The 26,220-nt window shown below is 36.7% G+C and overlaps 1 protein-coding gene across 3 annotated transcripts in view; it reads right to left on the bottom strand.

The window, feature by feature from the left end:
• The window catches only part of LOC139978365 (myotubularin-related protein 10-like), a 46,842-nt gene extending 20,827 nt beyond the window's left edge, over positions 1-26,015 (bottom strand). Inside the window, exons 1-3 of one of the 3 annotated variants that reach the window (XM_071988509.1) lie at positions 25,780-26,015; positions 21,540-21,624; positions 1,564-1,703 (exon numbers count right to left, since the gene is read on the bottom strand). In XM_071988509.1, coding sequence (XP_071844610.1) covers positions 1,564-1,703; positions 21,540-21,624; positions 25,780-25,848 — 294 coding nt within the window. In that variant the 5' untranslated portion in view covers positions 25,849-26,015. Of the gene's footprint in view, positions 1-1,563; positions 1,704-12,510; positions 12,838-16,103; positions 16,658-21,539; positions 21,625-25,779 lie in introns of those variants that run through there. The other 2 variants (XM_071988510.1, XM_071988511.1) reach the window with 2 other exon arrangements.
• Between the last annotated feature and the right edge of the window lie 205 nt (positions 26,016-26,220).

Genomic DNA, 26,220 nt, shown 5'->3' with positions numbered 1-26,220 from the left:
TGTTGTTGCTCTGTTGTACAGTATTATAAGTTCAACATGTCTAGCACTTTTTGAGGGTCACCAGATGGTCTCTATTTAAGCAAACAGGATACAAATATGTTTGGCATATTTTGCCAGGCGACAATACAGAGACATGTCAAGATCCTTTAAGGTGAAAGTCGTTAGTAATTTTGTTTAATTGGACACTCTGAATTCAATTAGCGGCATATTCTTCTTGGTAAGATTTTCTCAAAGTCCGTCTGAACTGGAACAAACATCTACGGCTGTCCTACCTAGTAACCAGGATGGACTGATATTAGTTTGCTGAAGAGTCCTCCCAATCTTCAGGAAGTCTTTGATTATGAGAGAAAGTTTGTCCTGATCAGGAATCTGTCAGGTCTCAGCTAACGCTTTTAAAGGAGCTGATGGAATATTTAGTGACAATAAATAACAAATAAACATTGAAGTCTTGCGATCAAGCTTAACCTATTTCCACGTTAAGCCTTCACACACACACACACACAAACAAAACAAAAAGAAATGTGAACTTTTCACTCATTTCTCACGTTGAATTCAAGAAATGGATTTAAGCAACCAGTCAAAAAGGAAATTTTTGGACAAAGCATTTGATCTAACCTGCGAGCTCCTTTAACAGAGCTCTTTCAGGCTGTAGTATTACATGAACACCCTCAGTGTTTTATATATGGATGGTAACACTATCCACACGTAATGGTAATTATTAACATCAGGGGAGGAGGAACAGCCGTGCGTTGAATGAAGTTCATCTTTAAAATCATATAATCCTTTATAAAACCAGCTTCAAATTAACTGCACTGCCCAATGGTTCAGTTTGTTACACTGCATATTATAAAACTTACTGGTTTATATATTTACGAGTGACCAACTTACCTGTCTCCCCACAACCTAAGCACCGCATTCTACCGTGTCTAGTATGCCCTGGTAATCTTTTAATACTGTACACCCTCACTGACCTCAGTGACCTCCTTCATTTTCTACCACCCAAAGTGTCTCATAGTGTTTTTCGTAAATGTACGATACCTTCGTCTAACAACCATGAACAAATCTTTGTTCTGAAATCATTTGGAAATCATCACAGTCACTCATTTTAATTCACAGTATAGTGTTTGTATTGCATTGGGCCATGTATGAGGTTTTATAGAGACACAGTGTAATAGTATGCTCCTGATTGGGTGTCATTTTTCCCCTTCTAAAGGAAAGTATTCCATCATGATAATTTGATTTCACTATACAATCACAAAATATTAACTGAAGTTAGTTAGCAGTGCACAGAAATGATAAACCTTACAGTAAGGGTGCAGTGTTAAAAGATTACCAGGGCATACTAGACACGGTAGAATGCGGTGCTTAGGTTGTGGGGAGACAGGTAAGTGGGGAACGAAGTAAATACTAGAATCCCCTAATGTTTTTTGGGAGTCAAGTTCGACGTATAGAGAGGATGTGCTGCTCTGTTTAACATGTTTCACCTGATTATAAAACAATTGCCACTCAAGGTTAACAAGGTTGTTTGACTCAAAGTGGACAGTTTGCATGACCGATACTCACCGTTTTGACAGTTGGTTTGTTGGCAGACACAAAACTAATCTTGAAGTTTGTACATGTCAGAGAACCAGTTATGCCTCTCTTCTGGCCGCTAAACGTGTCAAACTTGAGGACGTTTGGAGCCTGACGAATAATCAGTTCACCTAGAGGTAAAAAAGGATAAAATATGCTGTATTTTCAACAACCAAAAAATTTTCCGTGACCAATTAACACCAAAAGTGACATTTATCTGACCATTGTGCATTCAGCCTTTCAGAACTCCACATACAATATTGCATGTACTACTGTAAGTATTAGAGGAACATTTCTTAGCTGTACAACAATTGATATACCACTTTATAGCACAAATAGCAATTTATTAAAGAAACTTTATAGTCCCATTACCGCCCTCTCCCAATGCCCCCTATAATACCCCCCTCCCACTTCAAAGCAAATAGACAAAGAACCCATGGGGGAGGGGGGATATCAAACTTTCTCTTTAGAACCTTTAAACTTTTCGAAAGTTCCCTCTCTCTAACTCCATCCCCCCCCCCCTTTTTTTTTAAATATGAGTTTCAAGGATTAGTGAACAGCGGACATGTATCAAGTCACTACAGTTTGAGGTCAAGTGGGGTCATTATAATGTAAAATGTTTGCTTAAATTTAGTGTACAGTCACTCACTCCACTTCCAGTCCCTGTGCTATTCTTAAGAGGAGAGCTTCACAAACTTGTTTCAGTCTTGGACTCATTTTACTCTTGAAAAAGTAAAATAGTCAAAAATCATAACTTGTTGTTATAAGTTCACTGTAGAACATGGATCATATTATTATACAGAAAGGAGCATCTAGGCTCCTAGCCTATTTAGCTAGATCTGTTTTCTTCATTCCTACTCATGCATGCCATACGACTAACTATAGCATAACACTCACAGTACTAGCACACATATTACTAGCATTAGCACATATGTAGTACTAGCACATATTGTGTGCAGCACACTGCAGAGTTCTTGTAGTTTTTGTTACTACTGTATGAGGAAGTTCCTATGTACATGTGGCATTATTCCCCTAAGGAGTACGTCATGGCACTATTCCCCTAAAGGGGAATCTTGTATAAAAACCCCTAATAGTTCCTTGGTAGGATACTGTGTGAGTAAAATATACATGGATGGAAGCAACACATTATATTTGTAAATAATATCATAATTTAATGAAATTATAATCATAATTTAATTATAATACATATAATGATAGTGATAAAGTAATATCTGACTGGAAGGCAGTTACCTTCACGACGCTATAAACAGCCACATTGAGCATAGTCTGGGAGAAGCCAAATTTATGGCTTATCACTTTACACTTCCTGTCCGGTGACTAGCCAACTTAGTTTTCTCTATTGAAGCTCATTTTGGATGTTACATTGCACATTAACTATAATATATTTTCCTTTTTCCGGCATTTTGGGGTGAGGAATTAGTGATTAAAAGTTTTCAACATATAGTAATCATATATACAGTAGCCACTGCACTTCCACACTACATCTCTATTTGCTTACCCATTGTAACATTTATTGTTGCCAAGAACTGTCCATTCACATGATACTGACTTTGTAGTTCCTTCTGTCTAGTGTGTTTATATATAGCTACAGTATGGGACATACAGTACATACTGTATATGTGTACAAATTACAGCAGATAATAATTTATTGTCAAATTGCTAACACCAGTCCAAATATGTATATTGCAGTTTTCTACACAGAAATCATATTTTTAATATGAGAGGGTAAAAACCAGAGTCTGCAAAACTGCTACACAAACTTTGAACACTAAATAACAAACTTTGAACACTAAATAACAAACTTTGAACACTAGATTAAATTCCCTGTACACAGATCTACATACATACACAGAGAACATTCATGCATACTCCATTCCCCACTTCAGCCCTTAATTTATTTTATCTGCACTGTCTTTCAGCGAATTCCAAACAGGCCGCTCAGTCGGTAGTCTTTCATAGAGTAATCATTGAACAAAAGCAAACAAGTTTTAATACTAGACAGAAACATTGCATTGTATTTGCCTGAAACTACTTGAACGTTGACCTTTCTGTTGAACTTAAAAAAACAACTTCATCATTTGAGCCTTTTAATCTTTTTAGGTAAAGTGTATACATATTATTCAAGGAGTGATTTTCTAGTGGATTTCATTCACCACAGCGGTACATCCCCTGCAGTCAAGTGCCCTCCACCCCCCCCCCCCCCTCCCGAAAGGCTGAAGGTGGTAACTTGTTAAACAGATTGTCATTGCATATATACACTTCACATGAAATGCAACATGCATTGCTTTGCATTTAATTACTGAATTTATAACTGAAATGAGAATTAACATACATTGAGATGCTGTAAACAATGTCACATATAATCACCTGGTCTGTAGAGGGGTGTGTCTGTATCAGGTGAATGGTACAGACTTATGTATTAACTTAGCATCAGAAGCTGAAAGTGATCATGATTTATCATAAAAACCATTAAAATAAGAATTGACAAACATTGAGATGCTGTAAACAGCGTCACATATAATCACCTGGTCTGTAGAGGGATGTGTCTGTATCAGGTGAATGGTACAGACTTATGTATTAACTTAGCATCAGAAGCTGAAAGTGATCATGATTTATCATAAAAACCATTAAAATAAGAATTGACAAACATTGAGATGCTGTAAACAATGTCACATATAATCACCTGGTCTGTAGAGGGGTGTGTCTGTATTAGGTGAAAAATGGTACAGACTTATGTATTAACTTAGCAACAGAAGCTGAAAGTGATCATGATTTATCATAAAAACCATTAAAATAAGAATTGACAAACATTGAGATGCTGTAAACAGCGTCACATATAATATCCTGGTCTGTAGAGGGGTGTGTCTGTATCAGGTGAAAAATGGTACAGACTTATGTATTAACTTAGCAACAGAAGCTGAAAGTGATCATGATTTATCATAAAAACCATTAAAGTAAGAATTGACAAACATTGAGATGCTGTAAACAATGTCACATATAATATCCTGGTCTGTAGAGGGGTGTGTCTGTATCAGGTGAAAAATGGTACAGACTTATGTATTAACTTAGCATCAGAAGCTAAAAGTGATCATGATTTATCATACATTGTACATTATAAGATATAACCTGTGTGATAATTAAACTTACTGGTTTATAATAACGAGTGACGAGCTTACCTGTCTTACCTTGGTAAAAATCCAATGTATTCCGGGCAATTTCCGTAAGATTTTAATCCACTACGAAAACGTACATGTGTAAACACTTTGGATGGTAGAATGAGAAGGGCAACGACCGGGGGAGCCGGTCGCTGAGGGTGCACAGTGTTAAAAGATTACCAGGGCATACTAGACACGGTAGAATGAGGTGCTAAGGTTGTGAGGAGACAGGTAAGCGAGGAACGAAGTAAATCAATACGATTCATTGGGGTTTTTTTATTTTGAAATCATATCTAGCTGAATCATGAAAATGATTATCAGATGGAATTATTTTAATTATGCACTGCAGGTACCAAATACTACCAATGTATGAAAATGTTACTTGCATCACATATAGGCCTATCTGTCTATGTCTTAGCGTTGGTCACTGTGAATTTTGTAATGCTGGATCACTAATATCCTATCAATGTAGAATGTGGAAAGCTATAAACGCCTCAAAAATAACATTTTAAAATTGTATAGTTGTTCTGTCGTTGTGACTGGATTAAGTGCATTCATATCTACATATCAGGTATAATCCAATACCCTATCATAACCCAACGGTACTACTCCTGTGGGCTGTTAGTTATGATACCATTTCCTTGACACTTATATGACACAAATATGACTTCCCTACAGGAAAGTCGGCGTCTGCTAATTGCATCACAATACACCACAAATACACACTCCAAACTACACAAACTAATGGCTGTTGTTGGGGTACAGTGTATAGTAAAAGCACTTTTATAATTGTGCAAGAATTTGTAAACTTTCTCTCTAATTTGTTCAGCAGTTTGAAAAATCTTTGTCTAGAACTGGAAACTTGTCTTAAATCGATCTTCTGTATTTAAAACAGCTTTTTGTGTTTGGTAGATCTCATCTGAGTAGTACCCAGACATAAGGCCATCAGTATTGACCAATGACTAATCACATTGCATTAGTGTGTAAAGATGCCATTGTTCACATTGGACATTACATTCAGATCATAGCACCTGATCAAGATCAGCTTTAGTACAGTGAGTACGTTCTTGCACCCAGGATCAGCGCATGATTTGATCCCTTGACCCACCACCCCCCCCCCACCCTCACTAAAATCCTGTCAGATTTGGAGCACATGGTCATAAAATTCAGACTAAATAACTGAGAGATTTTGTTAAAACAATAAAATTGATCTTTTTCTTATTTGTGTAATGCTGATTTATTGGACATCGATCCACCACTTCTTTTCTCAAATGTGGATGCATCCTGGGTCAGCTTGATGACCTCCCCAGGGGAAAAAAAGATCCTGATCCCCTTGCATTCGCAAATATGTACGAGGGTAATGAGGACATGGCCTTTAACATATTTTGAAAAGTTTCTTTTTCTGAAGTTACATGGTATGACCTTTCAAATTATTCCCAGAAATAATTTAGGTGTGCAATAAGATGATTACTGTAAATACATCATTACAAGGGGGGGGAGGGGGGGGAGGGGGAGGGAGGGGATGGTTCAAGGGCAGACATCAAATGTTAAAATGGACAAGTGAGCATACAGGTGGTATATAGTGACCAATATTACACTGGCTAGAATATTTGCCATTAATACTTTATTGCCATTTAAAACAAAGTAACATTTTCCCGTCGTATGGCAGAAGGTCATAAACATATTCTGAGTGAGATTACGGAACTTACCATTTTCAGAAATTAGGTCACTTGTTGTTATAAACACCATTGGGTGCTTCCTTTGAAACTGATCTTATAATTTGTGAGAAATTTGAGACAAAGAAATTTCACGATTTTTCTTGGTAAGCACACATTATAAACAACATCGAAGATTAAATGTCGAACATTAGTAAGGCAGTTACTTTATCAAAGCTTCTGCTCTTGATTTCCAATCAAAAAGCTCAGATTTCATATTAGCCCTGATAGATTAAAACAACTTGGTTGCATTTTACTTAAAACCAGAATGCAAAATGCATTGAGGTTTCAATAACTTCATTGCACTAGACTGCTTGTTAACCAGAAATAGCTGTTACATATATAAATGGCCCCAACCACTATTTTGATGTACAATTACACTATGGCATGATAAACACAGGTCAGTCTACTGTACGTGGCAATTTACACACCTCCACCAAAAACAATAGGGGTCCTGTACTCAATATGATGCATCCACACACCAAGTATGAGAGGTATCCACGATTCCCATCGTTAGATATCATGTAAAAGGGTTTTCAGAGTTTGTCCTCTGGTGACCTCAAATGAGATTTGACCTCACAAGCAACAGGATTCATATATTCAATATGGCAAATCCATATTCCATGTATGAAAAGTATCCTTGATTTCTACTATGAAAAATCATGTTTTAAAGGTTTTCAGGCCTTGACACTGAATATTTTAAACGTACTCGCTAGTATTTGGCGGCCGCGACTAAAAGTCTACTCGCCAAAACGCAAAATTAATTTGCCACTATGACTGCTGTCCAGTCTCCATAGTACAGATCTACAACATCAAACTTTCTATGAACAAAGGTTAAAGGCACTTGCGCAGATACATGGTGCTTCATTATTGCACATTGGAAACTTATGTTTCTGTGGAGAATGAAATTTAAACTCTTTTCCACCAAATGTAAGTGATGAACAAAATAAAACTTGTCACAGAATCGTAAATAAGCAGCTAGGCATACTGTAGTGCAAAAATACCTACGAAGATAGCTTGGCTTCTGTTACATTAGGGCTCCTCTAGTACTAGGCATATACTATACAGTAGCTAGGTGTGCAAAAAAAGGAGTGTAAAAATCTAAGGTTGAAAGAGCATCTATCTTCCACTCGCACTGGAACTGCACTGGCGTTGAGTGGAAATCTTTGGAAAAAATCCTAGCAGCAATAACAGCAAACTTGTCTCAAAATTCCTAAAAATTTTGGAAATTTTTCAAATTATGACTGATGGCATGTTGGGAATGCCTTAAGAAATTATTTAGGAGATGTTTAGCCACCTTAAGTGTATTTGATTCTGACACTAAAAAATTTTTTCCTTCACCTTTTTGTGTTTACAACCCAATTTTACCTTACCCTTGTATGTACAAGAACCTTTATTCACATGTATGTTACGGAATGCCGATGCGACACAGTTGATTCAATGGCACTTGGTTCGCTGTTCGCTGAAACTATATATGGATGCCCATAAGCTACTTTCCAATTGCCAACAGCCTCTCCTACTCATATGAGGAGTAGCGCATATGTAATCGAGTAGGCTGGACGGTGGGATATATGGTAGATTATAAAACAAGGTTTCCACAATTTGATCTCTGGTGACCCTAAAATGACCTTTGACCTCCACCAAAAAAACCAAAAGGCTTCTTCTACTTTATGTGTCACAACTACATACTCACTATGAGATTGGTCCAAGCTTCCCTTAGAACTTGAGATATTGTGTTGACAAGGTTTTCACAATTTGATCCCTAGTGACCTCAAATGACCTTTCACCTACACCAAAACAATAGTCTTTTTTTCCTAAATGTGTTTCTCTTACATACGAAATATGAGATTGGTCCAAGCTTTCCTTCTTGAGATATTGTTTTTACAAAGTTATCACAATTGGACCCCTGGTGACCCCAAATGACCTTTGACCTCCTCAAAACACAATAGGCTTCTTCGACTCAATGTGATACACATACTCACCATATATACGGGATTGGTCCAAGCTTCCCTTCTTGAGATAGCGTGTTTAAAAGCAAGGCGTCACACATACACACACACATACCCTCATCCGCCTGCATGACTGCATAGGTAACGATTATTATCGAAACCAAAATGCAAACAACCTTAACCCCCACAGGATAAACACCTTCACCATCTTACAGTACGCTCAAGTGACTTGCACGTTATCCAGCACACCCTCATTAAATGGTAGAATTGTAGAAACGAAAATTGTGAAAACAAGTTTTGACGGAAGTGGAAAAATGGAAGCAAAAATTTGAAAGTTGAGCAAACTGAAAGTCGGATAAAAGTACAACTGAAACGGACGTTGTAGGGTATTGCACTTAAGTGATATATGTATAGCAACAGCATACAGTACTGGATACTCTAGCATGGATTACATGTCATGTGTTACAGATTACAGACCAAAACCAAAACAAAGGACAGAGTGAGAAATTGTAGGGATTTTTACTGTCATAGAATTTGAAAAAGTAAGTACAATAGGATGCAGACCAAAATGTAGAAAAAGGTTGGATCATTTTACACAGTGTGGTTATGCTGTATTTAATGCTAAATGAAAAAAAAGGAAAAAAAATCAGTTATTAGTGGTCATTGGTCATGTTCATCCCTTGATGACATTATTAAAGAACAGATGGTTTTATGCAAATTAGAACAGATTTCAGTTTTGCAGCCAATATTATCACATATTCATTACTAGTGGACTCATTCATTACAGTTGTGTACAACATGCCTGTATAAAAAACGAGAACTTTGGTTTTACAAGTATCGGTGCAAGAGAAATTTAAATTATGCAAAGCTTCAATCTCTCAATCACTGAATAACCTTTATACAGAACAGTTCGCTAAACTGTGCCATTTGGGGGAACTGTCTGTGCGGCTCAAATCTATAGTCAGTGAAATTTCGCACCAATTCCAAGCACTGCCGTTATCATTCCCAGATATAACCTAGACAAAGCACTTCAAATAAAAACTTTGTTATATTATCTAATTTCTCCTACTCAACTGTTGGAAAGCATGTAAACTCTCGAAATTATCAAAGTGAAAGTCATTTCGTGAGTGCATGTGTTTCATCTATTCAACTGGTAGTTTCAAAATATCATAAATGGTTTCACCCTCTCAACAAGCAATTGACACAGTGTGTACAATACAGATACCCTTTTCTCTGATATGTCTTTTCACATCATGTTAAAAACAATATAAAGAGCACATTGTTTGATTGACAATGAATGGATAATATACTATATATAGACCTATACCGTAGTTCCCAAAATAGCAGTCTGCAAAAGATGTTAACTGAAAGCTGAACTTAAAGAATTCAAAATATTGAATAAAAGCTCTGAACATTGTTTTTCCTGGGGAGGGGATGGGGGGGGAGTAGGGTCATATATGGTAAGGCAACAAAACTTAGACAGCATCATGATAACTCTATTTTACATGATTGTATAGTATATATACTGTATATATTTGGTAAACAAATTTAATCCGTATCCAAGCTGGACGAGCAGCTTTGACTGGCTTAGTGATCACAAAGATTTTACATTAAAAAAGAAGGAAAATCACCTTGGGCAATTTGTCCCATTTTCTCCCAAATGACTGCCCTATATATTGTACAGTAGTTTCATTCCATCAGCTCGTAGAGCTCTGGGAAAAAGTACTGGATGCTACAAAATGGCTTTACATTTCTCCTTCCAAAACAATAAAGAGCAATTACAATTACACGGTCTGTGAGATTGGACAAACTGTCAAAGTACACTGAATATCCATCCATTGTACAGCGTGTGCAAAACTTTTAAACAAAATTGTTCACATTTGACTTTAATAATAAAATTATGAAGAACATACAGACACAGTGCTGTAGCAAAAAAACTGTGATTTGTGGTGTTGCTGGTACCGTAGAGCTCTACTATATGCATCTAAATATCTCAAAGGTTTGAAAAAATTATGGGTGCTAAAGTTGGCATGCTCTTGGATTATAAGAACAGGGCTACACCTAGAAACTATTTAGACATATTTCCTATTCCTCCCATTGCTATAGGCCTACAGCACATGTCCCTCTGTTCTGCCCTCAACCCATTCTGAAGAGAGAGTATGGCAAGCCATGTGGGACAAACACTGCATAATATATCCGTGTATTAATTCGAATATATACGCGTATTAATTCGAATATACATGTGTTGTAGCCTACATGTGTAAAGTTTTGCTTTTTGAAGCAACTCGCGAGCCTACCAAAACATTTATCGTTGGTATATGTACACAGCAAGAGCGAAAATGTTTTTTCTTGTATATTCTAATTAATCCGTGCATATATTGGATTTAATCCCCATATGTATTTATTTAATACGTGTATATATTCAAATTAATATGTGTATATATTCGAATTAATACGTGTATATATTCAAATTAATACGTGTATATATTCGAATTAATACGCAGATATATTTAAGCCATATGATTGGCTAATAATATATACGCGTATATATTCCAATTAATACGCGTATAAATTCCAATTAATATGCGGATATATTATGCAGTGTTTGTCTCACATGGCTTGCCATAAGAGAGAGGCGGTTCCATCTCTCCTCTCTGGAGATCAGAGAAGGAAGGTCGTTGTAGTTCCCATGATCTTATATAAGAAAGTAAAACTTGTAAGAACTGGATATCGAGGGCTGCGGTTAGATCAACAATTTTTATAAACTATTCTTTTATCTAGGTTACAAAATGGGGCATAGGGAAGTACAATAGTAATAACAACTGCATAGATGTATATATACACTAATTGCTTTCAGTTTATAATCACCTTTGCTCTCTTAAAGACCTGTTATCTTCTCATTAGCATATATATATACTATACAACACAAAAGTTAAACTCCTTCTCGATTATAGTGAATATATCCGTAAGTTACATTTCTCAACATGCACATGTACATAATAATTCCAGTGTTTACAAAAGATATAAATCAAGATCTGTACATTGCACACAGTTCAGAGGAATGCAGGGTACATGTATACTCACACGTTTAGAACCATAACTGTGCAAGCAAACTGTCAATCAATCCAATGTTCATTTAAATACGTAGCGAATTCAATGCTGGCTAGCAGGCTAATTGCAATATATGACTAGGGAACTGTGTGAACTCAAGAGACCCCCCCCCCCCATACCATGCTGTGCAAGAACTAGAGGCCTTTCAAACTGTATGTATCATGAACAAAATCATGTACCATGCACAAAATCATGTACCATGCACAAAATTCTTCCCAAACAGGTACTAGATCAAATCTTACCAAGGTACAGTACCACATTAGCATAGAGACTACTGTAGATGTACAGTAGTTTATCACAAATTGGATCAGCAGACTATCCAAAGTCCCTCTCCCAGCTCCCACCCCTCCCCCCCCCCCCATCCCCTTTCCAGGTTTAATTCCTCTCAACTCTCCCCCATTCCCTTCTCCTTGCCTGCCCCTCCATCTATCTCTCTTCTCCCATTTCCTTGTTCTCATTTCACAGTCCCCCCCCCCCCCCATATTACTCTGATCGATATAACTGACACTCAAACAAGATGTTCCAGTATTAAATGTCACTTGTATTGTGTATCGTGTACTGTGCAGTATAAGACATGCCCATTATGATAAATCATTAATGACTAATTGAACAAACATCAGAATTTAAAGCTCACCCATGACAGTAACGCTAATTAGATTAACGACATAACTGAAGATGTATCAACTAGTAAATCAATAAGTCTGTATTAAGTAACCTTCAAATGACTAGGATGAACCACCCAAACTATGCACACAGTACTTCCATCCTTGTACGTAAAGTTTCTTCTTCCAATTAGGAAAAATTTGAACTACTTTGAACTACTGTACCACTATAGTGTGAACAGTACAGTATATATGACACAATCAAGACACACCAAAGGTGCAGCTACTGTGTGTACAGTACATATAGGGTAGGCCTACACCATGGTCTACCCATCCTAAACAATGCTGCTTGCATTGACAGTTGACACAGTCTATACACACCTACCTGAAACTAATACCATGTTTGCCAGTGCTGATCCAAAATATGAAAAGGCTGTGGTAAGCAGTGGAACTCTCCAAGTTCTAATGCTTAGGCTGGTACATTCTCGACAACGCCTACTGTATGAATCACTGGCTGTAACATTTGGCAGTGATAGTAAACAACAACATGGTACTGCAGACTACTGTATATCCGTCATACATAGAAACACCAGTGATGATGGACAGTGGGTTTGCACCAAAAAACATTTCACACATATATGTGATATATATATATATATCACATGCAGTTTGCTGTCATATTCATAACAGGAAGTTAAGAGTCTGTGTTCCGTTAATAAACTGGCTTAGCTGGGTAAAGTGGATACTGGCTTCCTCATTTCAGTGTTACAGTACATAGTATCATAATAAAACATGTGCACTGAACCATAAAAGGTGAATAGTAAATTTACAGCCACTTGAATATATTAAGCTTGCATTTATAAGCTGGTGTAACACAAAATAAAAGTTGATCAACTAAATAGATTTATAACTAAATTGTATTTCGATTACAGATTACAAATATTCTATCACAATGACTTGAGTCTGCAATATATTATCTGTAGGTCTGAGAATCGCAGCGCTGTAGTGTCCAATAGCTATATAGTACAAATGATGGGAAACATTGTATTTTTGAGAGTTGGTACTGTGGCAATACTTTCCTATCACAATATGTAAGGTCATTATAATTCCCCACCCAAAACCCCTCCCCATAACCAACCCCCTCCCTTACCCCAACCTCCATCCCAACCCCCTACCCCAACCTCCATCCCAACCCCAACCCCTACCCCTACCCCAACCTCCATCTCAACCCCTATCCCAACCTCCATCTCAACCCCTACCCCAACCTCCATCTCAACCCCTACCCCAACCTCCATCTCAACCCCTATCCCAACCTCCATCCCAACCCCTTTATCCCAACCTCCTTCCAAACCCCCTCCCCTTGAGGGACATACATAACTAACTGTTGATAGATCTGTATCATAATTTATGAAGATATTAACATATTGGGTATTTGGCAAAGCAATTCAGAGGGAAGCTCAACAAAAGATATTGAATGCACAGATCCCTGTACAGTATGTGATGTGTAATCATTTGGAGGTAGTCTGGAATCACCTGAGATGAGTGGGTGGAGGGTGGTGAAAACCAGTGACCCAGTTAAAAAATGGGCATTGATCCAGAATAGTGGGGTGTGATCTCAAAGGAAGTGGAAGGGTATAATAAACTTTAGAAGGTCATGTGCTTATTGAAGTTACTCTCTCTCTCTTCTACAGTATAGGGCTACATGTTAACCAGACAAAAAAAAGAAAGAAAAAAAAATTCTGAACAAAAGGTAAACAAGGAATGTAAGAATAATTGTCTGCTTCCCTTGCATGTATGGCAAAAAAAAACAATCTTGGGATCACATAAAAGGTTTTACCCTAAAGAGAGACTAGTGCAGAAGGAAGGATACCATTCAATCAGAACTTATTTAAAGGGTGTGAAGACTGGCGCAAAAAGAAACGTCTAATGCCGGTAATTTGACCTAGTTTCGAATGAGGTGTAACAGAAGTGTTAGACACCACCATCGATCCCAGAAAATACACACACAGCTTGCTACCGTCGGTAATTAGACACTAGTGTACAGTCAGTACATACAGCTGCGGTCAATACCCACAGCACAGTGTACAAACGATACAGCAATGGACATCTCAGGTCCAGCTAAAGATAACAAGTTATCATGTTTCATTACTGTCTGCATTTTGTAGCGACAAGCAGAAAACTTCACTTGCAAGCAACGGAAAGTTAACTTTTTCAGAGCGTGGCACGTGGTTTGGGGCGAGTTTTCAATGCCTTTAAAGTGTGAATAATGATAGCACAGTTGAGTACAACTTCTAAAACAATGATGTAAATGCTGACAGTTTCCATATAAGCCATCATGTGAGCAAAGAACGAATATGACTGGGCTTATATGTGGTCAAGCTACAAAAAAGCAAGACAAGAGATAATTTGATATTCATGTGAATACTTGGAGTAAATAATATGTAGCAAGCAATGTCAGCTGTACCACGATGCATGAAAAGAACAAGATATACCAGTACCTTGACACCAGTACCAAATGGTTAGTAATGGGAAGATAGCACTGTTGGGAATTAGGCAAATTACCTACAGTAACATCATAGATATAATACCAGGGGGTGAGAAGGGGGTGAGGAGGTGAAGAGGGGTGAGGAGGGGATGAGGAGCAGGTGATGAAGGGATGAGGAGCAGGTGATGAAGGGGTGAGGAGCAGGTGAGGAGGGGGTGAGGAGCGGATTAGGAGGGGTGAGGAAGGTCATGGCTTGGAGCAATTAATTTCACCAACAATGACAATGTGCCAACAGCCTACAGGACCATTAAATTGAATAGACCCTAAATTCTTCAAAATCTGCTAAGATTCTTATTGCAAGACAATTTATCTATTCTCGTTAACTTTTCCTTAGTCCCCTCCCCTCCTACTCCAACACAAGTGCATTTCTATAACACAGTAGTAGTAGCAGTATCATAATCATTGCGACAGTTGTATAGGTGGAAAGGCCTAACATGCAGTGTGAGTAAACAGCTTTATCAGTTTGGCTAGAACTATACCAGAAACCCTATCCAAGATCAATTAAGCAAGGTCCTTACGATAACACAGTAACTTCTTATCTGAAAGCTTAACTAGATATGCATTCTGATAGTGACTATCTGCATTATGGCTACTACACTAAACCTACAAAATAAAAAAAAGTACTGGACTTTCCCAAGTCCCTCCTCAACACAGGTACTACCAACCACCTCCTGAACACAGGTTGATAGGAAAATCATTGTGACCTACTGTAGATGTGGAGAAAGGTATTAAATCTCTTCATATCAGTATGCAAGTTTGCCTAAATGCATTTAGGGCTCATTATGGGACAACAATCACCCAACCACAATTTTCACACAATATGTTGTTGGGTAAGTTATTTTAAAATACATTTTGACCATTAACCACCTGACCTTTGAACTCTGCAAAAAACAGAACTCTACTTTGTGCTTATGTTCTGTCTGTTGACTTCTCACCTCCACAGAAAAGTTCTTCCCCTCACTAAATTGAACTCAAACAAAATTTAAACTCTGTCTGAACACAGACATGAGAGCGAAAATGCACAATCATTGCAGAAAACCGTCATTTAATCTGAGAGATCAAGATGAAGTGTTATTTCTGACTGTGTTTTCCATTCAGAGAGTAACCACTCAGTATTGAGGTATAGCCTACATTAAAATACAGATTCAAATTGACCAAATCAAATATTGTAAATTTTTATGCTTTCTCCATTTCAAGAGCCAAATATTTACCAAGTCAAGTGGGTAAGTTATTGTACTAAGTACTGTTAATGCTGAGTTTGCCTTTCATCTCAAGTACCATTCTGCCTTAACATATGAAAATTGATTGGCACTACTGAACTTTGTCAGTAAAACTAAACTCACAAATGCATGTATGATAAATGTAGTAATTCTAGGTGACTAATTAAATGCATTTCTTTTAATTCAGGAAAATAATAAATTAACCCTACAAACCTTCATAAAACTCCAATTCGCCTTCCATTCTCACATCCCTCATAATTCAACACTGCAAGAATCCATTCTTTAATCTGGCGTTTAGCAACTTTCAAAGATGTATATAGATATATATATCTACAGTACATGTGCAAACCACCAAAAGAAAAACACCCAACAACAATGCCTTGTGCATGTGTGTTATCTTACTCCACAGATGTTTAGATCAATACATCTGAAAACGAAAGCATTCCTGTATATATCCAAAAGTATAAAAAAGATTCTCTCAAATTGCCAAATTGCAATCAGTACCAGCCAGCGCCTCTTTTAACTTCCACTGTAATAATCAAAACAGTCGAACAGTGAGAGAGATGTATTGCGTCCACAAAAACAAGTATATATCGCTGGCAGAGTGAGTATCCACTACTTTCCCAATAGACTGAACACACAGCACTGTATTAACCCTCTTGCCAGGAAGAGAATATGAACAAGTTATTAGCTGGTTGGGAAGCACTCACGGCAACCTTACTTCCTTTTTTGATTAGCCTGTGAGACCCCTAATTTATTTCTTATTTTTTTAAGGTTTTCCTAGTTCGGCTAGATCTAAAACTGGAATGTCCCTCTCTAACCAGGATGAAGCTTTTATATATTGCAACTTTAGGCGTTTCTGTATTAAACAATTAAACAAAAAGTAAGCATGTATAAAGAAGATGAACATAAAAGCCCCAAAATACAAGCAGTATAAAATCTATACAAAAAAAAGTTAAAGCAATGTGCCGAGTCATACAACTAAGAAAGAGAAAGGCAGGCAGACAGACAAGGCCTTCACCATTCATTACTATTTCACACTTTCTTTTTGACATGAAAGCTCTTGATTAGAAGGAAATGTGCAATTTAAGATGACAAACTTGACCTTAAAAGTTGGACCCCGAAGCATGTACTAGTCCTTTAAAATTTCCTGCCTTCATCTCTGGAGAAGACATCACTTAGGATCTAGTGTCAAGACATGATTGCTCATGATTGATTCGACATATTTAGCAATGTTCATCAAAAATAGGTTCAGATATAAAACCAGACTGTATTGATGCAACTTATTTTGTTCTTCAGGAGATATTGAAGAGGTAGCTACCACAAGCCAAAGGATTATAGAGTGGAAGAAGAAGGGGGGGGGGGGGGTTGTCCTGTTGATTGGCGAATATAACTGCACTGGTTGCGTTTCACTTGCACGTTTGGAGAGAAGTGTCAGTTTCATTCTGTTATGACACGACACGACCACAGATCAGTCAAAATTGAATTATAACAACTGCTTTGAGTTTTTTGACAAGCCCCCATCACTACCAACATCTCCCACTGGCTTTCTTCAGTAATCCTATTAAAAAGACCATTAATCATCTTATACATGTCCTAACAAGATCATGGGTTGCAGTATTGCAGTAAGTGCTTTAATATGCTTAATAAAATGAATAACTATTATTTTTGCTAGCGAAAGCAGTCTATTGTGTAGTGAAATAATGTTTTTCTCCCCATCTTTTATTATCAGAACAGGTTCATTGAAAGACCATTAAAGAGAAAGTACATTTCTGAAACAAGAGCTTAAAGGAAAAACCTGGGGTTTTGCAGTGACCTCATAGTAAAGGTTAACATTCTTACACCCTCTATGAAATAACCAGTCAAAAACTACCTATCCCTGAATTTCCAGGAAATGTTCTCATTTTTTAAACACCTACTGTGTCGGCGGCCATTACCTTAATTTCAATAACGAGGGCGCTTCAAAAATGACATTAGCATGTCACATGGTAATTTAAACAATTCCACTCTCTGCATATGAATCGTACACAAGTTTGCTTTCGGAAAACTGCAAAGCGATATTCTTTAAGCAGAAAAGGCTCTCCAGGGTTTATTTCTCCTTTATCCAATATCTGTTTAGAGTGATAAAATTACAATGTTTTCTGGTTGTGGTGTAACTAATTATAAATAACCTACGATCAAATCAAAGTATTTCCTTGTGTGTGTTGCTAATTTCCTCTAGATACAGATATTTGTTCAAGTAAATATTTATATACTAATCCCTCAACGAAAATAAATAGTTTTAATAACCAGAGAAAATATGGTAACAGATACTAATTCTAAAGTTACATTTGCCTTTGTGTTCATAAAACCTGTCATATGGCTATTTTTATTTTTTATTTAAAGTTATTTTGTAATACCGTGTCTTACATGGAGTGACCTACTACGTAGACACGCCTACAGCATGAAAAATAAAAAAATTAATTATTTTTAGATCACTTCCTTTTTCATCGGCCAAATTCATCCATTTCATTATATTATAAATTATATACATGTCCCATATATGTGTACATTGTCATATAAAACAAATAAATGAAACAGGAAATGGTGGTTTTGATAATCCACAGAAATAAGTGACTTATTACAAAAATTCCAAGTGAGCAATGATGTTAACACTTTAATATGGGCCAAGAGCTCACAAGAAGGTAATAACTACATCATATTCTACAGTAAGAAAGTGACATAGTCCTGAATGACATATGAGTGCTACAGAGAAAGGTATGCAGTGAACAACAAAAGAGTGGGCAAAATGTTAATACACAACAAGGAAGTCAGATCATGTGAAAAAAAAATGATATTTCAGAGAGAAATATCCATTCCCGGTAGCACTCAATAAGATAGATAACAGTACATTTATATACTGTACCGAATGAATCTAAATTTGCATTTAATATAATCCAAGTATTAAAATGACTGCCACAGCAAGAAGTCAAAAACGCTGGATGGTTATAGGTCTTCTAAAGAGCAACCAAGAAAGCCACAAACTGACTTAAGTAGTGGTTCCTTGCCACATTTTTGTAATGAGAACATTCAACATATTTAACACTGCAAACAAAATATGTCATTGTCGACCAAAACTGACTTCAAGTGATCAGATAGGATCTGGCATAAATTTGTACGGACCAAACTATTCAGTATCAAGTACAAAGTTCATCCATCCTTTTGCCTTTATCGAAGTTAAAAGGTTTTTTTTCGCCAGAAGTTAACCTCAAAACATCTTTAACAAGACTCCTCGTTAATTGTATGCAATTTATGTGCTCCTTTAAAAGGGGTCAGTTTTACCTAGATGAATCAGGAAAACTCCTCATCTTTCTGTTCAAATTATGTAACATTTATATTAAACGGATCTTTGTGGCTTAACTTTTGGCTGATCATACTTAACAAGCTTTTAACCCATTTGATTAAAACATTTCTGAAAATTCTCAATTCTGTGTCCCACAAATTTCATATGTACAGTAATGGCTTGTTTTACTTGCATATCTTTGAAGTTTATTCAAACTTACTGTTGACCTTTTTGTAAACTGAGGTATTCGTAACAGACCATTGTTTTCAAGTTACCTCATATTGCAGTTTAACACAGCTTAGTCATCCTTGGATTGCAGCAAACCCCGTACATGAAGCTTTAAGATCACAAGTTTTCAATCTCTGTACCGTAGGAAGATCAGCAGATGTAGGGAACTTGAGACAGATAAGTAGTGTGCACCCTTCAAATTAGTGTGTGAGAATTAAGTCTATTCTTTACAAGAAAGTCTCTTTGATGAGTAATAAGCATTGACCTGTGCTCATTACTTCTAAGAGAAAACATTCTTCAGATATATATATGATTCATTTAGTTTGTAATTTAGTGTCACTGTACATCCTAAATTCAAAGAAAAATAAAGCAGTTCTTGAAATTATTAATTATAGGGGCCTCTACTATGAGCATTTCTGGCAACATACATAGAACTATTCAACACATACATAATTGATTAAAACAAATACACATTATGCATCATTAACAATGGGCCTCCAAAACAAAATAACAATTTCAGTAATTTGGGGGGGGGGAGAAGGGGGAGGGGCATTAACTCTACATGCCTTACTTGTTCTGATCACTGTATAACAGTTTACTCTTCCATGGTTCCAATGGGAGAAGAGATATGGATATGGTAACTTACCAATTTAAAACCTCAATAAATTACAAGACCAATAAATTTGCAAAACTTTGCTCTCACTCTGCTTATGTTGGTCTTTCTAAATGAGATTTGTCAAATTACTCTCTCTCGTCAAAACAAACATCACTATTACTAGGCCTCCCTGTTTGAGGAAAGCTGATATCGCACACTTCAGTAAATGATTGTAATGGCTGATCCATTTTATCTAATGAAGGTACCAGTTGACAGAACCAGAGTAAACAACTGTTTAATTACAAATTGTCTTGCTGGGACACAAGCAGTGCAATGCTAAAATTTAATCAACTGATGTCTGGTTGGATGGATAGGGGAAAGTGCATCATATGAATGGAGAAAGGTAAGAAAAGAATGAAATAAATCCAAGTTACAGACAGGCTGCTACAATCCTTCAAATCCCTGAATCTGCAGCAGCACACTAAATGGTCAAGCCCTCCACTGTGACCCAACTCTTTTAGGTGGGTCACCAATTCACCATCCACGGGTACGCAATCGGGGACGCAAAATTTGTATTTCCTTGCAACGGGCGCATTTTGAGAAATTAGACTCCAAGTACACACTCACAAAGTGATTTGTGTCCACAGGACGCAACATCTTAAACATGTTTGCGGCCACTCAGAAAAACTTGCATTCCTGCATTCCTCCCATGAAAACATGCACTTTAAAATACCTCTACAGGAACACACATACAATACTTAACTATTATGACTCCTTACAACACATTGGCTTGTGTGTAACAGAAAAAATATGTAACCTATAACTAATATACAACAACAAAATTACTGTCAAATTCTGAAGCGGGAAATGTTGCTGTAGACTAGTTACCATATATGCTGGTCTAGACATCATGTAGTGCACACTTCTGTACGGGGTATACAACTCCCTTACATAGCATCTATGAAAATGTTATTGGCTATGAATACGCTGCGAATGCCTAAAGAGAAAATGCAAGAAGGAACATACTGCACTTTTAACTGATTTTATTGAGCCCCTTAAATTTTGTCGTAAATATTACTCATAGATCTCAACGACACAAGAACACGCCCCTAAGAGACCTAGTACTTGCTCACAACTTTTATGAACATATGCTACCATAAACAGTTATTCAGTTATTGGATTTGTGTACAGCAAAATTGCTCCATTTTTGCCTGTCTCTGATATATATTCCAACTTTTAAAGGCCTAATTGATAACCAATTCACACTTATGTGATCTAGCCTGCTGTGACCTTTCACCGTATATGTGGCCTTTAATTGACTCAATGAGTTCACATACTTATTAGATCTGTTATTTATTGATAAGACGAGTAATTGAATGACACAGTAGCCGAGCAAACTGACAGGGAAATTGACATTAACAGAGGAAGGAGTGAACTGACAGGACTAACAGCACAGAACACTAAGTACATTATATATAATGTAAAAGAAATACTTAAAAATTACCATTTAACAGCTTCGGCTTTGGGTTTTCAGTTCCCTGATCGGACAGTTCACTGCCAAGGAATCTGGCTTTCAATGATGAACGCCCCTGCACAGATAAAAACAAATAAGTATTCAATCAAGGTATATCTATATGTAGGTAGCCATGTAATACAATGTACATTTTTTAAAAACAATACATGCATGCATACAGTAAAGTTTACGAGGATACCACTAAACAAGGTATTTAAAAAGTTTCTGACATTTCCAACAACAAGTCCTGCACACACCAAAACTGTAAAGTACATTATAGAATAAATACAAAGATGTGGACATTTTGTCTTCTTCTTGCTTTGTTCACATGAATTTGTGTGTCATGATTTGTCAACTGACAAGTTGAACACTCTACATGAAATGTCTACTTTTTTACAGGGGCTTTTTGTGTTTATTTTATCACTCCACTTACATTAACACAACTTGATGAAGTTATATCCATCTTAATCAAGTCCTTTACCCAAGTATTTTTTTTTTTTTCTGGCAAAATGATGGAACTTGTGTATTGACTTCTTGTAATACTTTTAGTGTACTCAACCTTTTAAATAAATCACGCTTTAGAAGTCATGTGACATTGCATGCATTTCAGTGGCCAAAATGCAAATGCAATATGATTCTCCTATCAATTTTCCAACATTATCACATCTGATCTTTTGTTTGTTTGTTCCAACTTTACTTTTTGTTCTTTTCATAAAATGTGTACAGTAATTTCAAGTTATATTCACAAAAGCAAATTTTTCATTAATTAGCAAATATAGAATGCAACACTAAACTTACAGTAATAGAAATAGACAAAATGCATACATAACATTTATTCTGCTACTAAGTTGAAAAGAAAGAGGAGAGCCTTAAGAAAACTACGGGAAGCTTTGCTTTATCTTATGATATTATTCAGTACTCGAATTGCCAAGTATGATACTACAGCACAAACTTTATCCATCCTGTAGGCTGTAGCTTCACACCTTCTCTAACCACAAATCAGTAAATCCACATGTGGTCAATATGCATTCATGACACAGTGTGAAATAGCCTGCCCAACAGCCTGACAGAGATTAGGAACTTCATACCAGTGCTTACATTAAAGGGACAATGACTGAGTAAGTTCTATAACATTTATGTGTTATGAATGGAGTATACTGAGGATAGCCCCCCCCCCCCTTCCACCTTTTTTGGGAATTTATACAGTGAATCTCAAAAAAGAAGTTAACCTCCAATTCAAAATGTTCTCCTTTAGTACACAATGTGCATAGAACATCATTTGTAGCTGCAGCATGGAGAATAGATTCCATTATTATTTTTTTTATTTATTTTTTTTTTGGGGGGGGGACTAGTTTAGTGCCAGTTTATTTCATGGATATTAAAAGTTTACTATGGTAATATGTTAATTATCTATAAGATGACTTACTTTTTTTTACAAATTTTTTTTAAATAATTATCTTTTATTGTAATTATATTAGAATAAAAGAACTTGATGACTTTAGAAAATATCTTCTGTGATATGTTAAGTGTTAACTAGTTATATACAAACAAAATTGATCATAAAAATATAAACCCATACTTAATCAAATGTGTCATTTGAGACTTATATCAAATGCATGTTCAAGGACAGCAAACACAGTAACCAGAAACTGACATGAGTAAATGGTATTTATAGGTTTTACTGTGCAAGAATAAACCCGCAATGTGTAACTGTTCTGTGTGCAGTAAGCCTTGAAGCAACATACCGTATGTACAATCGTATGGCGGTGGTGTACGGTTACTTCACATGTTCAATTACTTTGCAAATTCAAGTAAGTACTATGTTACTAATTGACACTGCAGTTGCAGTTTTTGTAGCTCAAATGGTTCCCACTTTTGCATTTGCAATTTTAATCTACAAAGCCTAAACGAAAATCAATGGAAGAATCAATTTGGTATTTTGAGACACTTTCATGGACTATTCCATCCATTTAACAGGATTATATGTACAGCTAACCTCCATGCATACCTTAACTTAGGGAAATTGTTGCAGTTTTACCATATATACCATCAAACCATGATTACTTGGCGACTGTTCACATATCATCATTCCTCATCAATTTCAGCTATAAAGCACAAAACAGCCTTAGAATCCACAGACATGACACAAGTTAGAAAGCATAGCACAATATAATATCAGCATGGATCATACAAGTTACAATGTCACTAACAAAGTTCAGTTCTTTTCATTACATGTAAACTAACATTAATATGGGTACATGAACCTACTATCATTTAGTCAATATTAGCTAGAGCAAACTCCAAAATTACTAGTCATAGATGCTGTTTCCAGGCATTGGACAAGAGTTTTAACCTTAACTACTGTAAGTAAGAAGCTTTTCATTATAAGGATCTTAAATCTGTGACAATGGCATTAGCTGCCTTCCCCCCCCCCCCCTCCCTCCTTGGGAAAACCCAAGGTCATGTTTCAAAATTGTCTCAAAATTTTGAAGGGCATAAACAAGCAAAGCAACAATACTATTTGTGTCCTGTGGTATATACTTCAAATTTTGCTTTATACAATCAATTCCTTGTTGATACATAACCAAGAGAAGTACTGTAACAAGCACCTCCCTGTAGCTTTTATAATGAAGGTTTTGGCTATTTACCCGATCATTGTTTGAGAAAGCATGGCTTATTTTGCTGGCTTATTTACCCGATCACAGTCTGTGAGCTGAGAGACTCATCAAAGCATAGAGCAGTGAATTTGTGTCTAAGAGTTAAGATGCATTTTACCATCTCAGTGTAGTGTATTGTATAAATGACAATTGTATCCAAAGATATTTGAAGTCTCAATGTGTGTTTGCCAAATTTAACTTTGATCTTTCCAGCTTACTGCCCTAAAAGCTCAGTGAAATCACACCGTTCTATGCAATTTTCATATTAATAATCATTATTTTCATTAAGTTAGCTGTCATTAAACATTTTCAGCTGAATAAAATTCGCCGGATTTTTTAACGAGTTCGTACATTCTACAAACTTCACCCAAATTTGCAAGCCCTGCCCAACAGATCATGCACCAATCAAATCTCTCTGTTTTGTTTACAACCATTAGGCATAGGACTTACGTGTCTACAATACAAGTATATAGGTTACATTTGTGTAATGAACATGCTGATATAGGCAGTCCAAGTGATTTTACAGTAAATCGTTCGCACCATAAGGGCAACAGAAAATAAATTTCTTTCTTTAGATTGCGACAGCTTTTATCCATTAAACCTGCCTGGTCAGAGTGCATTTAGAATAACAAACATTGAAACACGTATTGAGACTTTACATATAATTTTTCAAATATACTTATTGCACTTGGAAGGGATGTGGCCCTCAGGTCACTGAAACAGACTCCAGTATAGGGGGTTATGGGACTCTCCCAAGGAAACAAATAATGTAAAATGGTGCATTCTGAGATATATTTAGAATATAAATAAGTTTTAATTTAGGTGTACATGCAAAGTTGGGCTAATAACTAGTTAAAATTTGTGTGTGTGTTGGAAAGAGGGGTGGGGCAGCTGAAAAGCACCCCCTGTATCAGGGCCTGATGCTGTGGTTCTATCAACCAGACTGCTAAATAAGTGTTACATCTGGCATATTTAACCTATGATTGCGTAAATTAGCATCCCTTATTTAACTGACGATAGGGTAAATAAGCACCAATGCATAAATTTATTCAACCGACGATCAAGTAAACAACAGTGCCATAATTACTGAACCGGCAATCTGGTACATAGCTGCCACCACGAAAATCATGCTTTGCTTATAGTTCTTTGCTTATAGAATCTTTGCTTTGCTTATAGAATCTCAAAATAAAATGTCTTGCTATGCATAGCAATTGATTTAGGCTCTGTTTCAACAATGACACATCTCTCAACTGTTGGTTCTTGCTCCTTACACAAGCTTGCCTTCAGAAAGTTTGTTTTAGACTTTGTTACTCCTTGCAAAGAAAGAGACCAGCCCCCTACTGGTCAAGGCTTACTCTCTTAATGGCAATTAGTCTCATCAATTTTCGGGTGTTGATTGTTTCGATTCGCGAAATCCATCCACCTATTGTAAACCTATAGGCCTAGGCTATGTTATACTATTGCTACAGCCCATACGGTAATAGTGCGTAACGTAGAAACTCTTCAATGAAGGTTAGGCCTTCCCTGTGCAAACTCAGTTACTGTTGACTACAGAAAGATTTTACTAGCCTAACCTTACTGCGGCTGGATACATTTTCCAGGAGGTAGGATTTGAAACTGCCTCTGGAACCCGAGGTACTCATTTTGGAAACAGAAGTCTGGCACCTCAAAAGGACCTCAATACCCTGATGAGATTAAAGAGGAAGAAAAACCTTCAACAAATAAGTAGGCCATTTTAGAGTGCAGTCCGCTTGGTAAAAGTAGCCTTACTCTGTAACGTTAAAAATTACAGTATGATTTAATATGCTACACGCAGTGCAGTGAGGTGTAAACGCAAGGGTACAAAGATTTAAATCATGGTATCTCAAAATGTACGATCGGAACTTTTCTTGCTCTCTAAGAGGAAGGGACAGATTGGGAGCGATGATGGAGAAACTAGAAAGTGGAGAACAGGGAAGTGGAGAACAAGTGAATGGGAACAAGGAAGATGGCATAGAGGAGTAGGGGTGGAAAAT

The sequence above is a fragment of the Apostichopus japonicus genome, chromosome 13, assembly GCF_037975245.1.
Source record: "Apostichopus japonicus isolate 1M-3 chromosome 13, ASM3797524v1, whole genome shotgun sequence".
NCBI classification, from domain to species: Eukaryota; Metazoa; Echinodermata; class Holothuroidea; order Aspidochirotida; family Stichopodidae; genus Apostichopus; species Apostichopus japonicus.
This window is presented reverse-complemented; position numbering and strand designations above follow the sequence as displayed.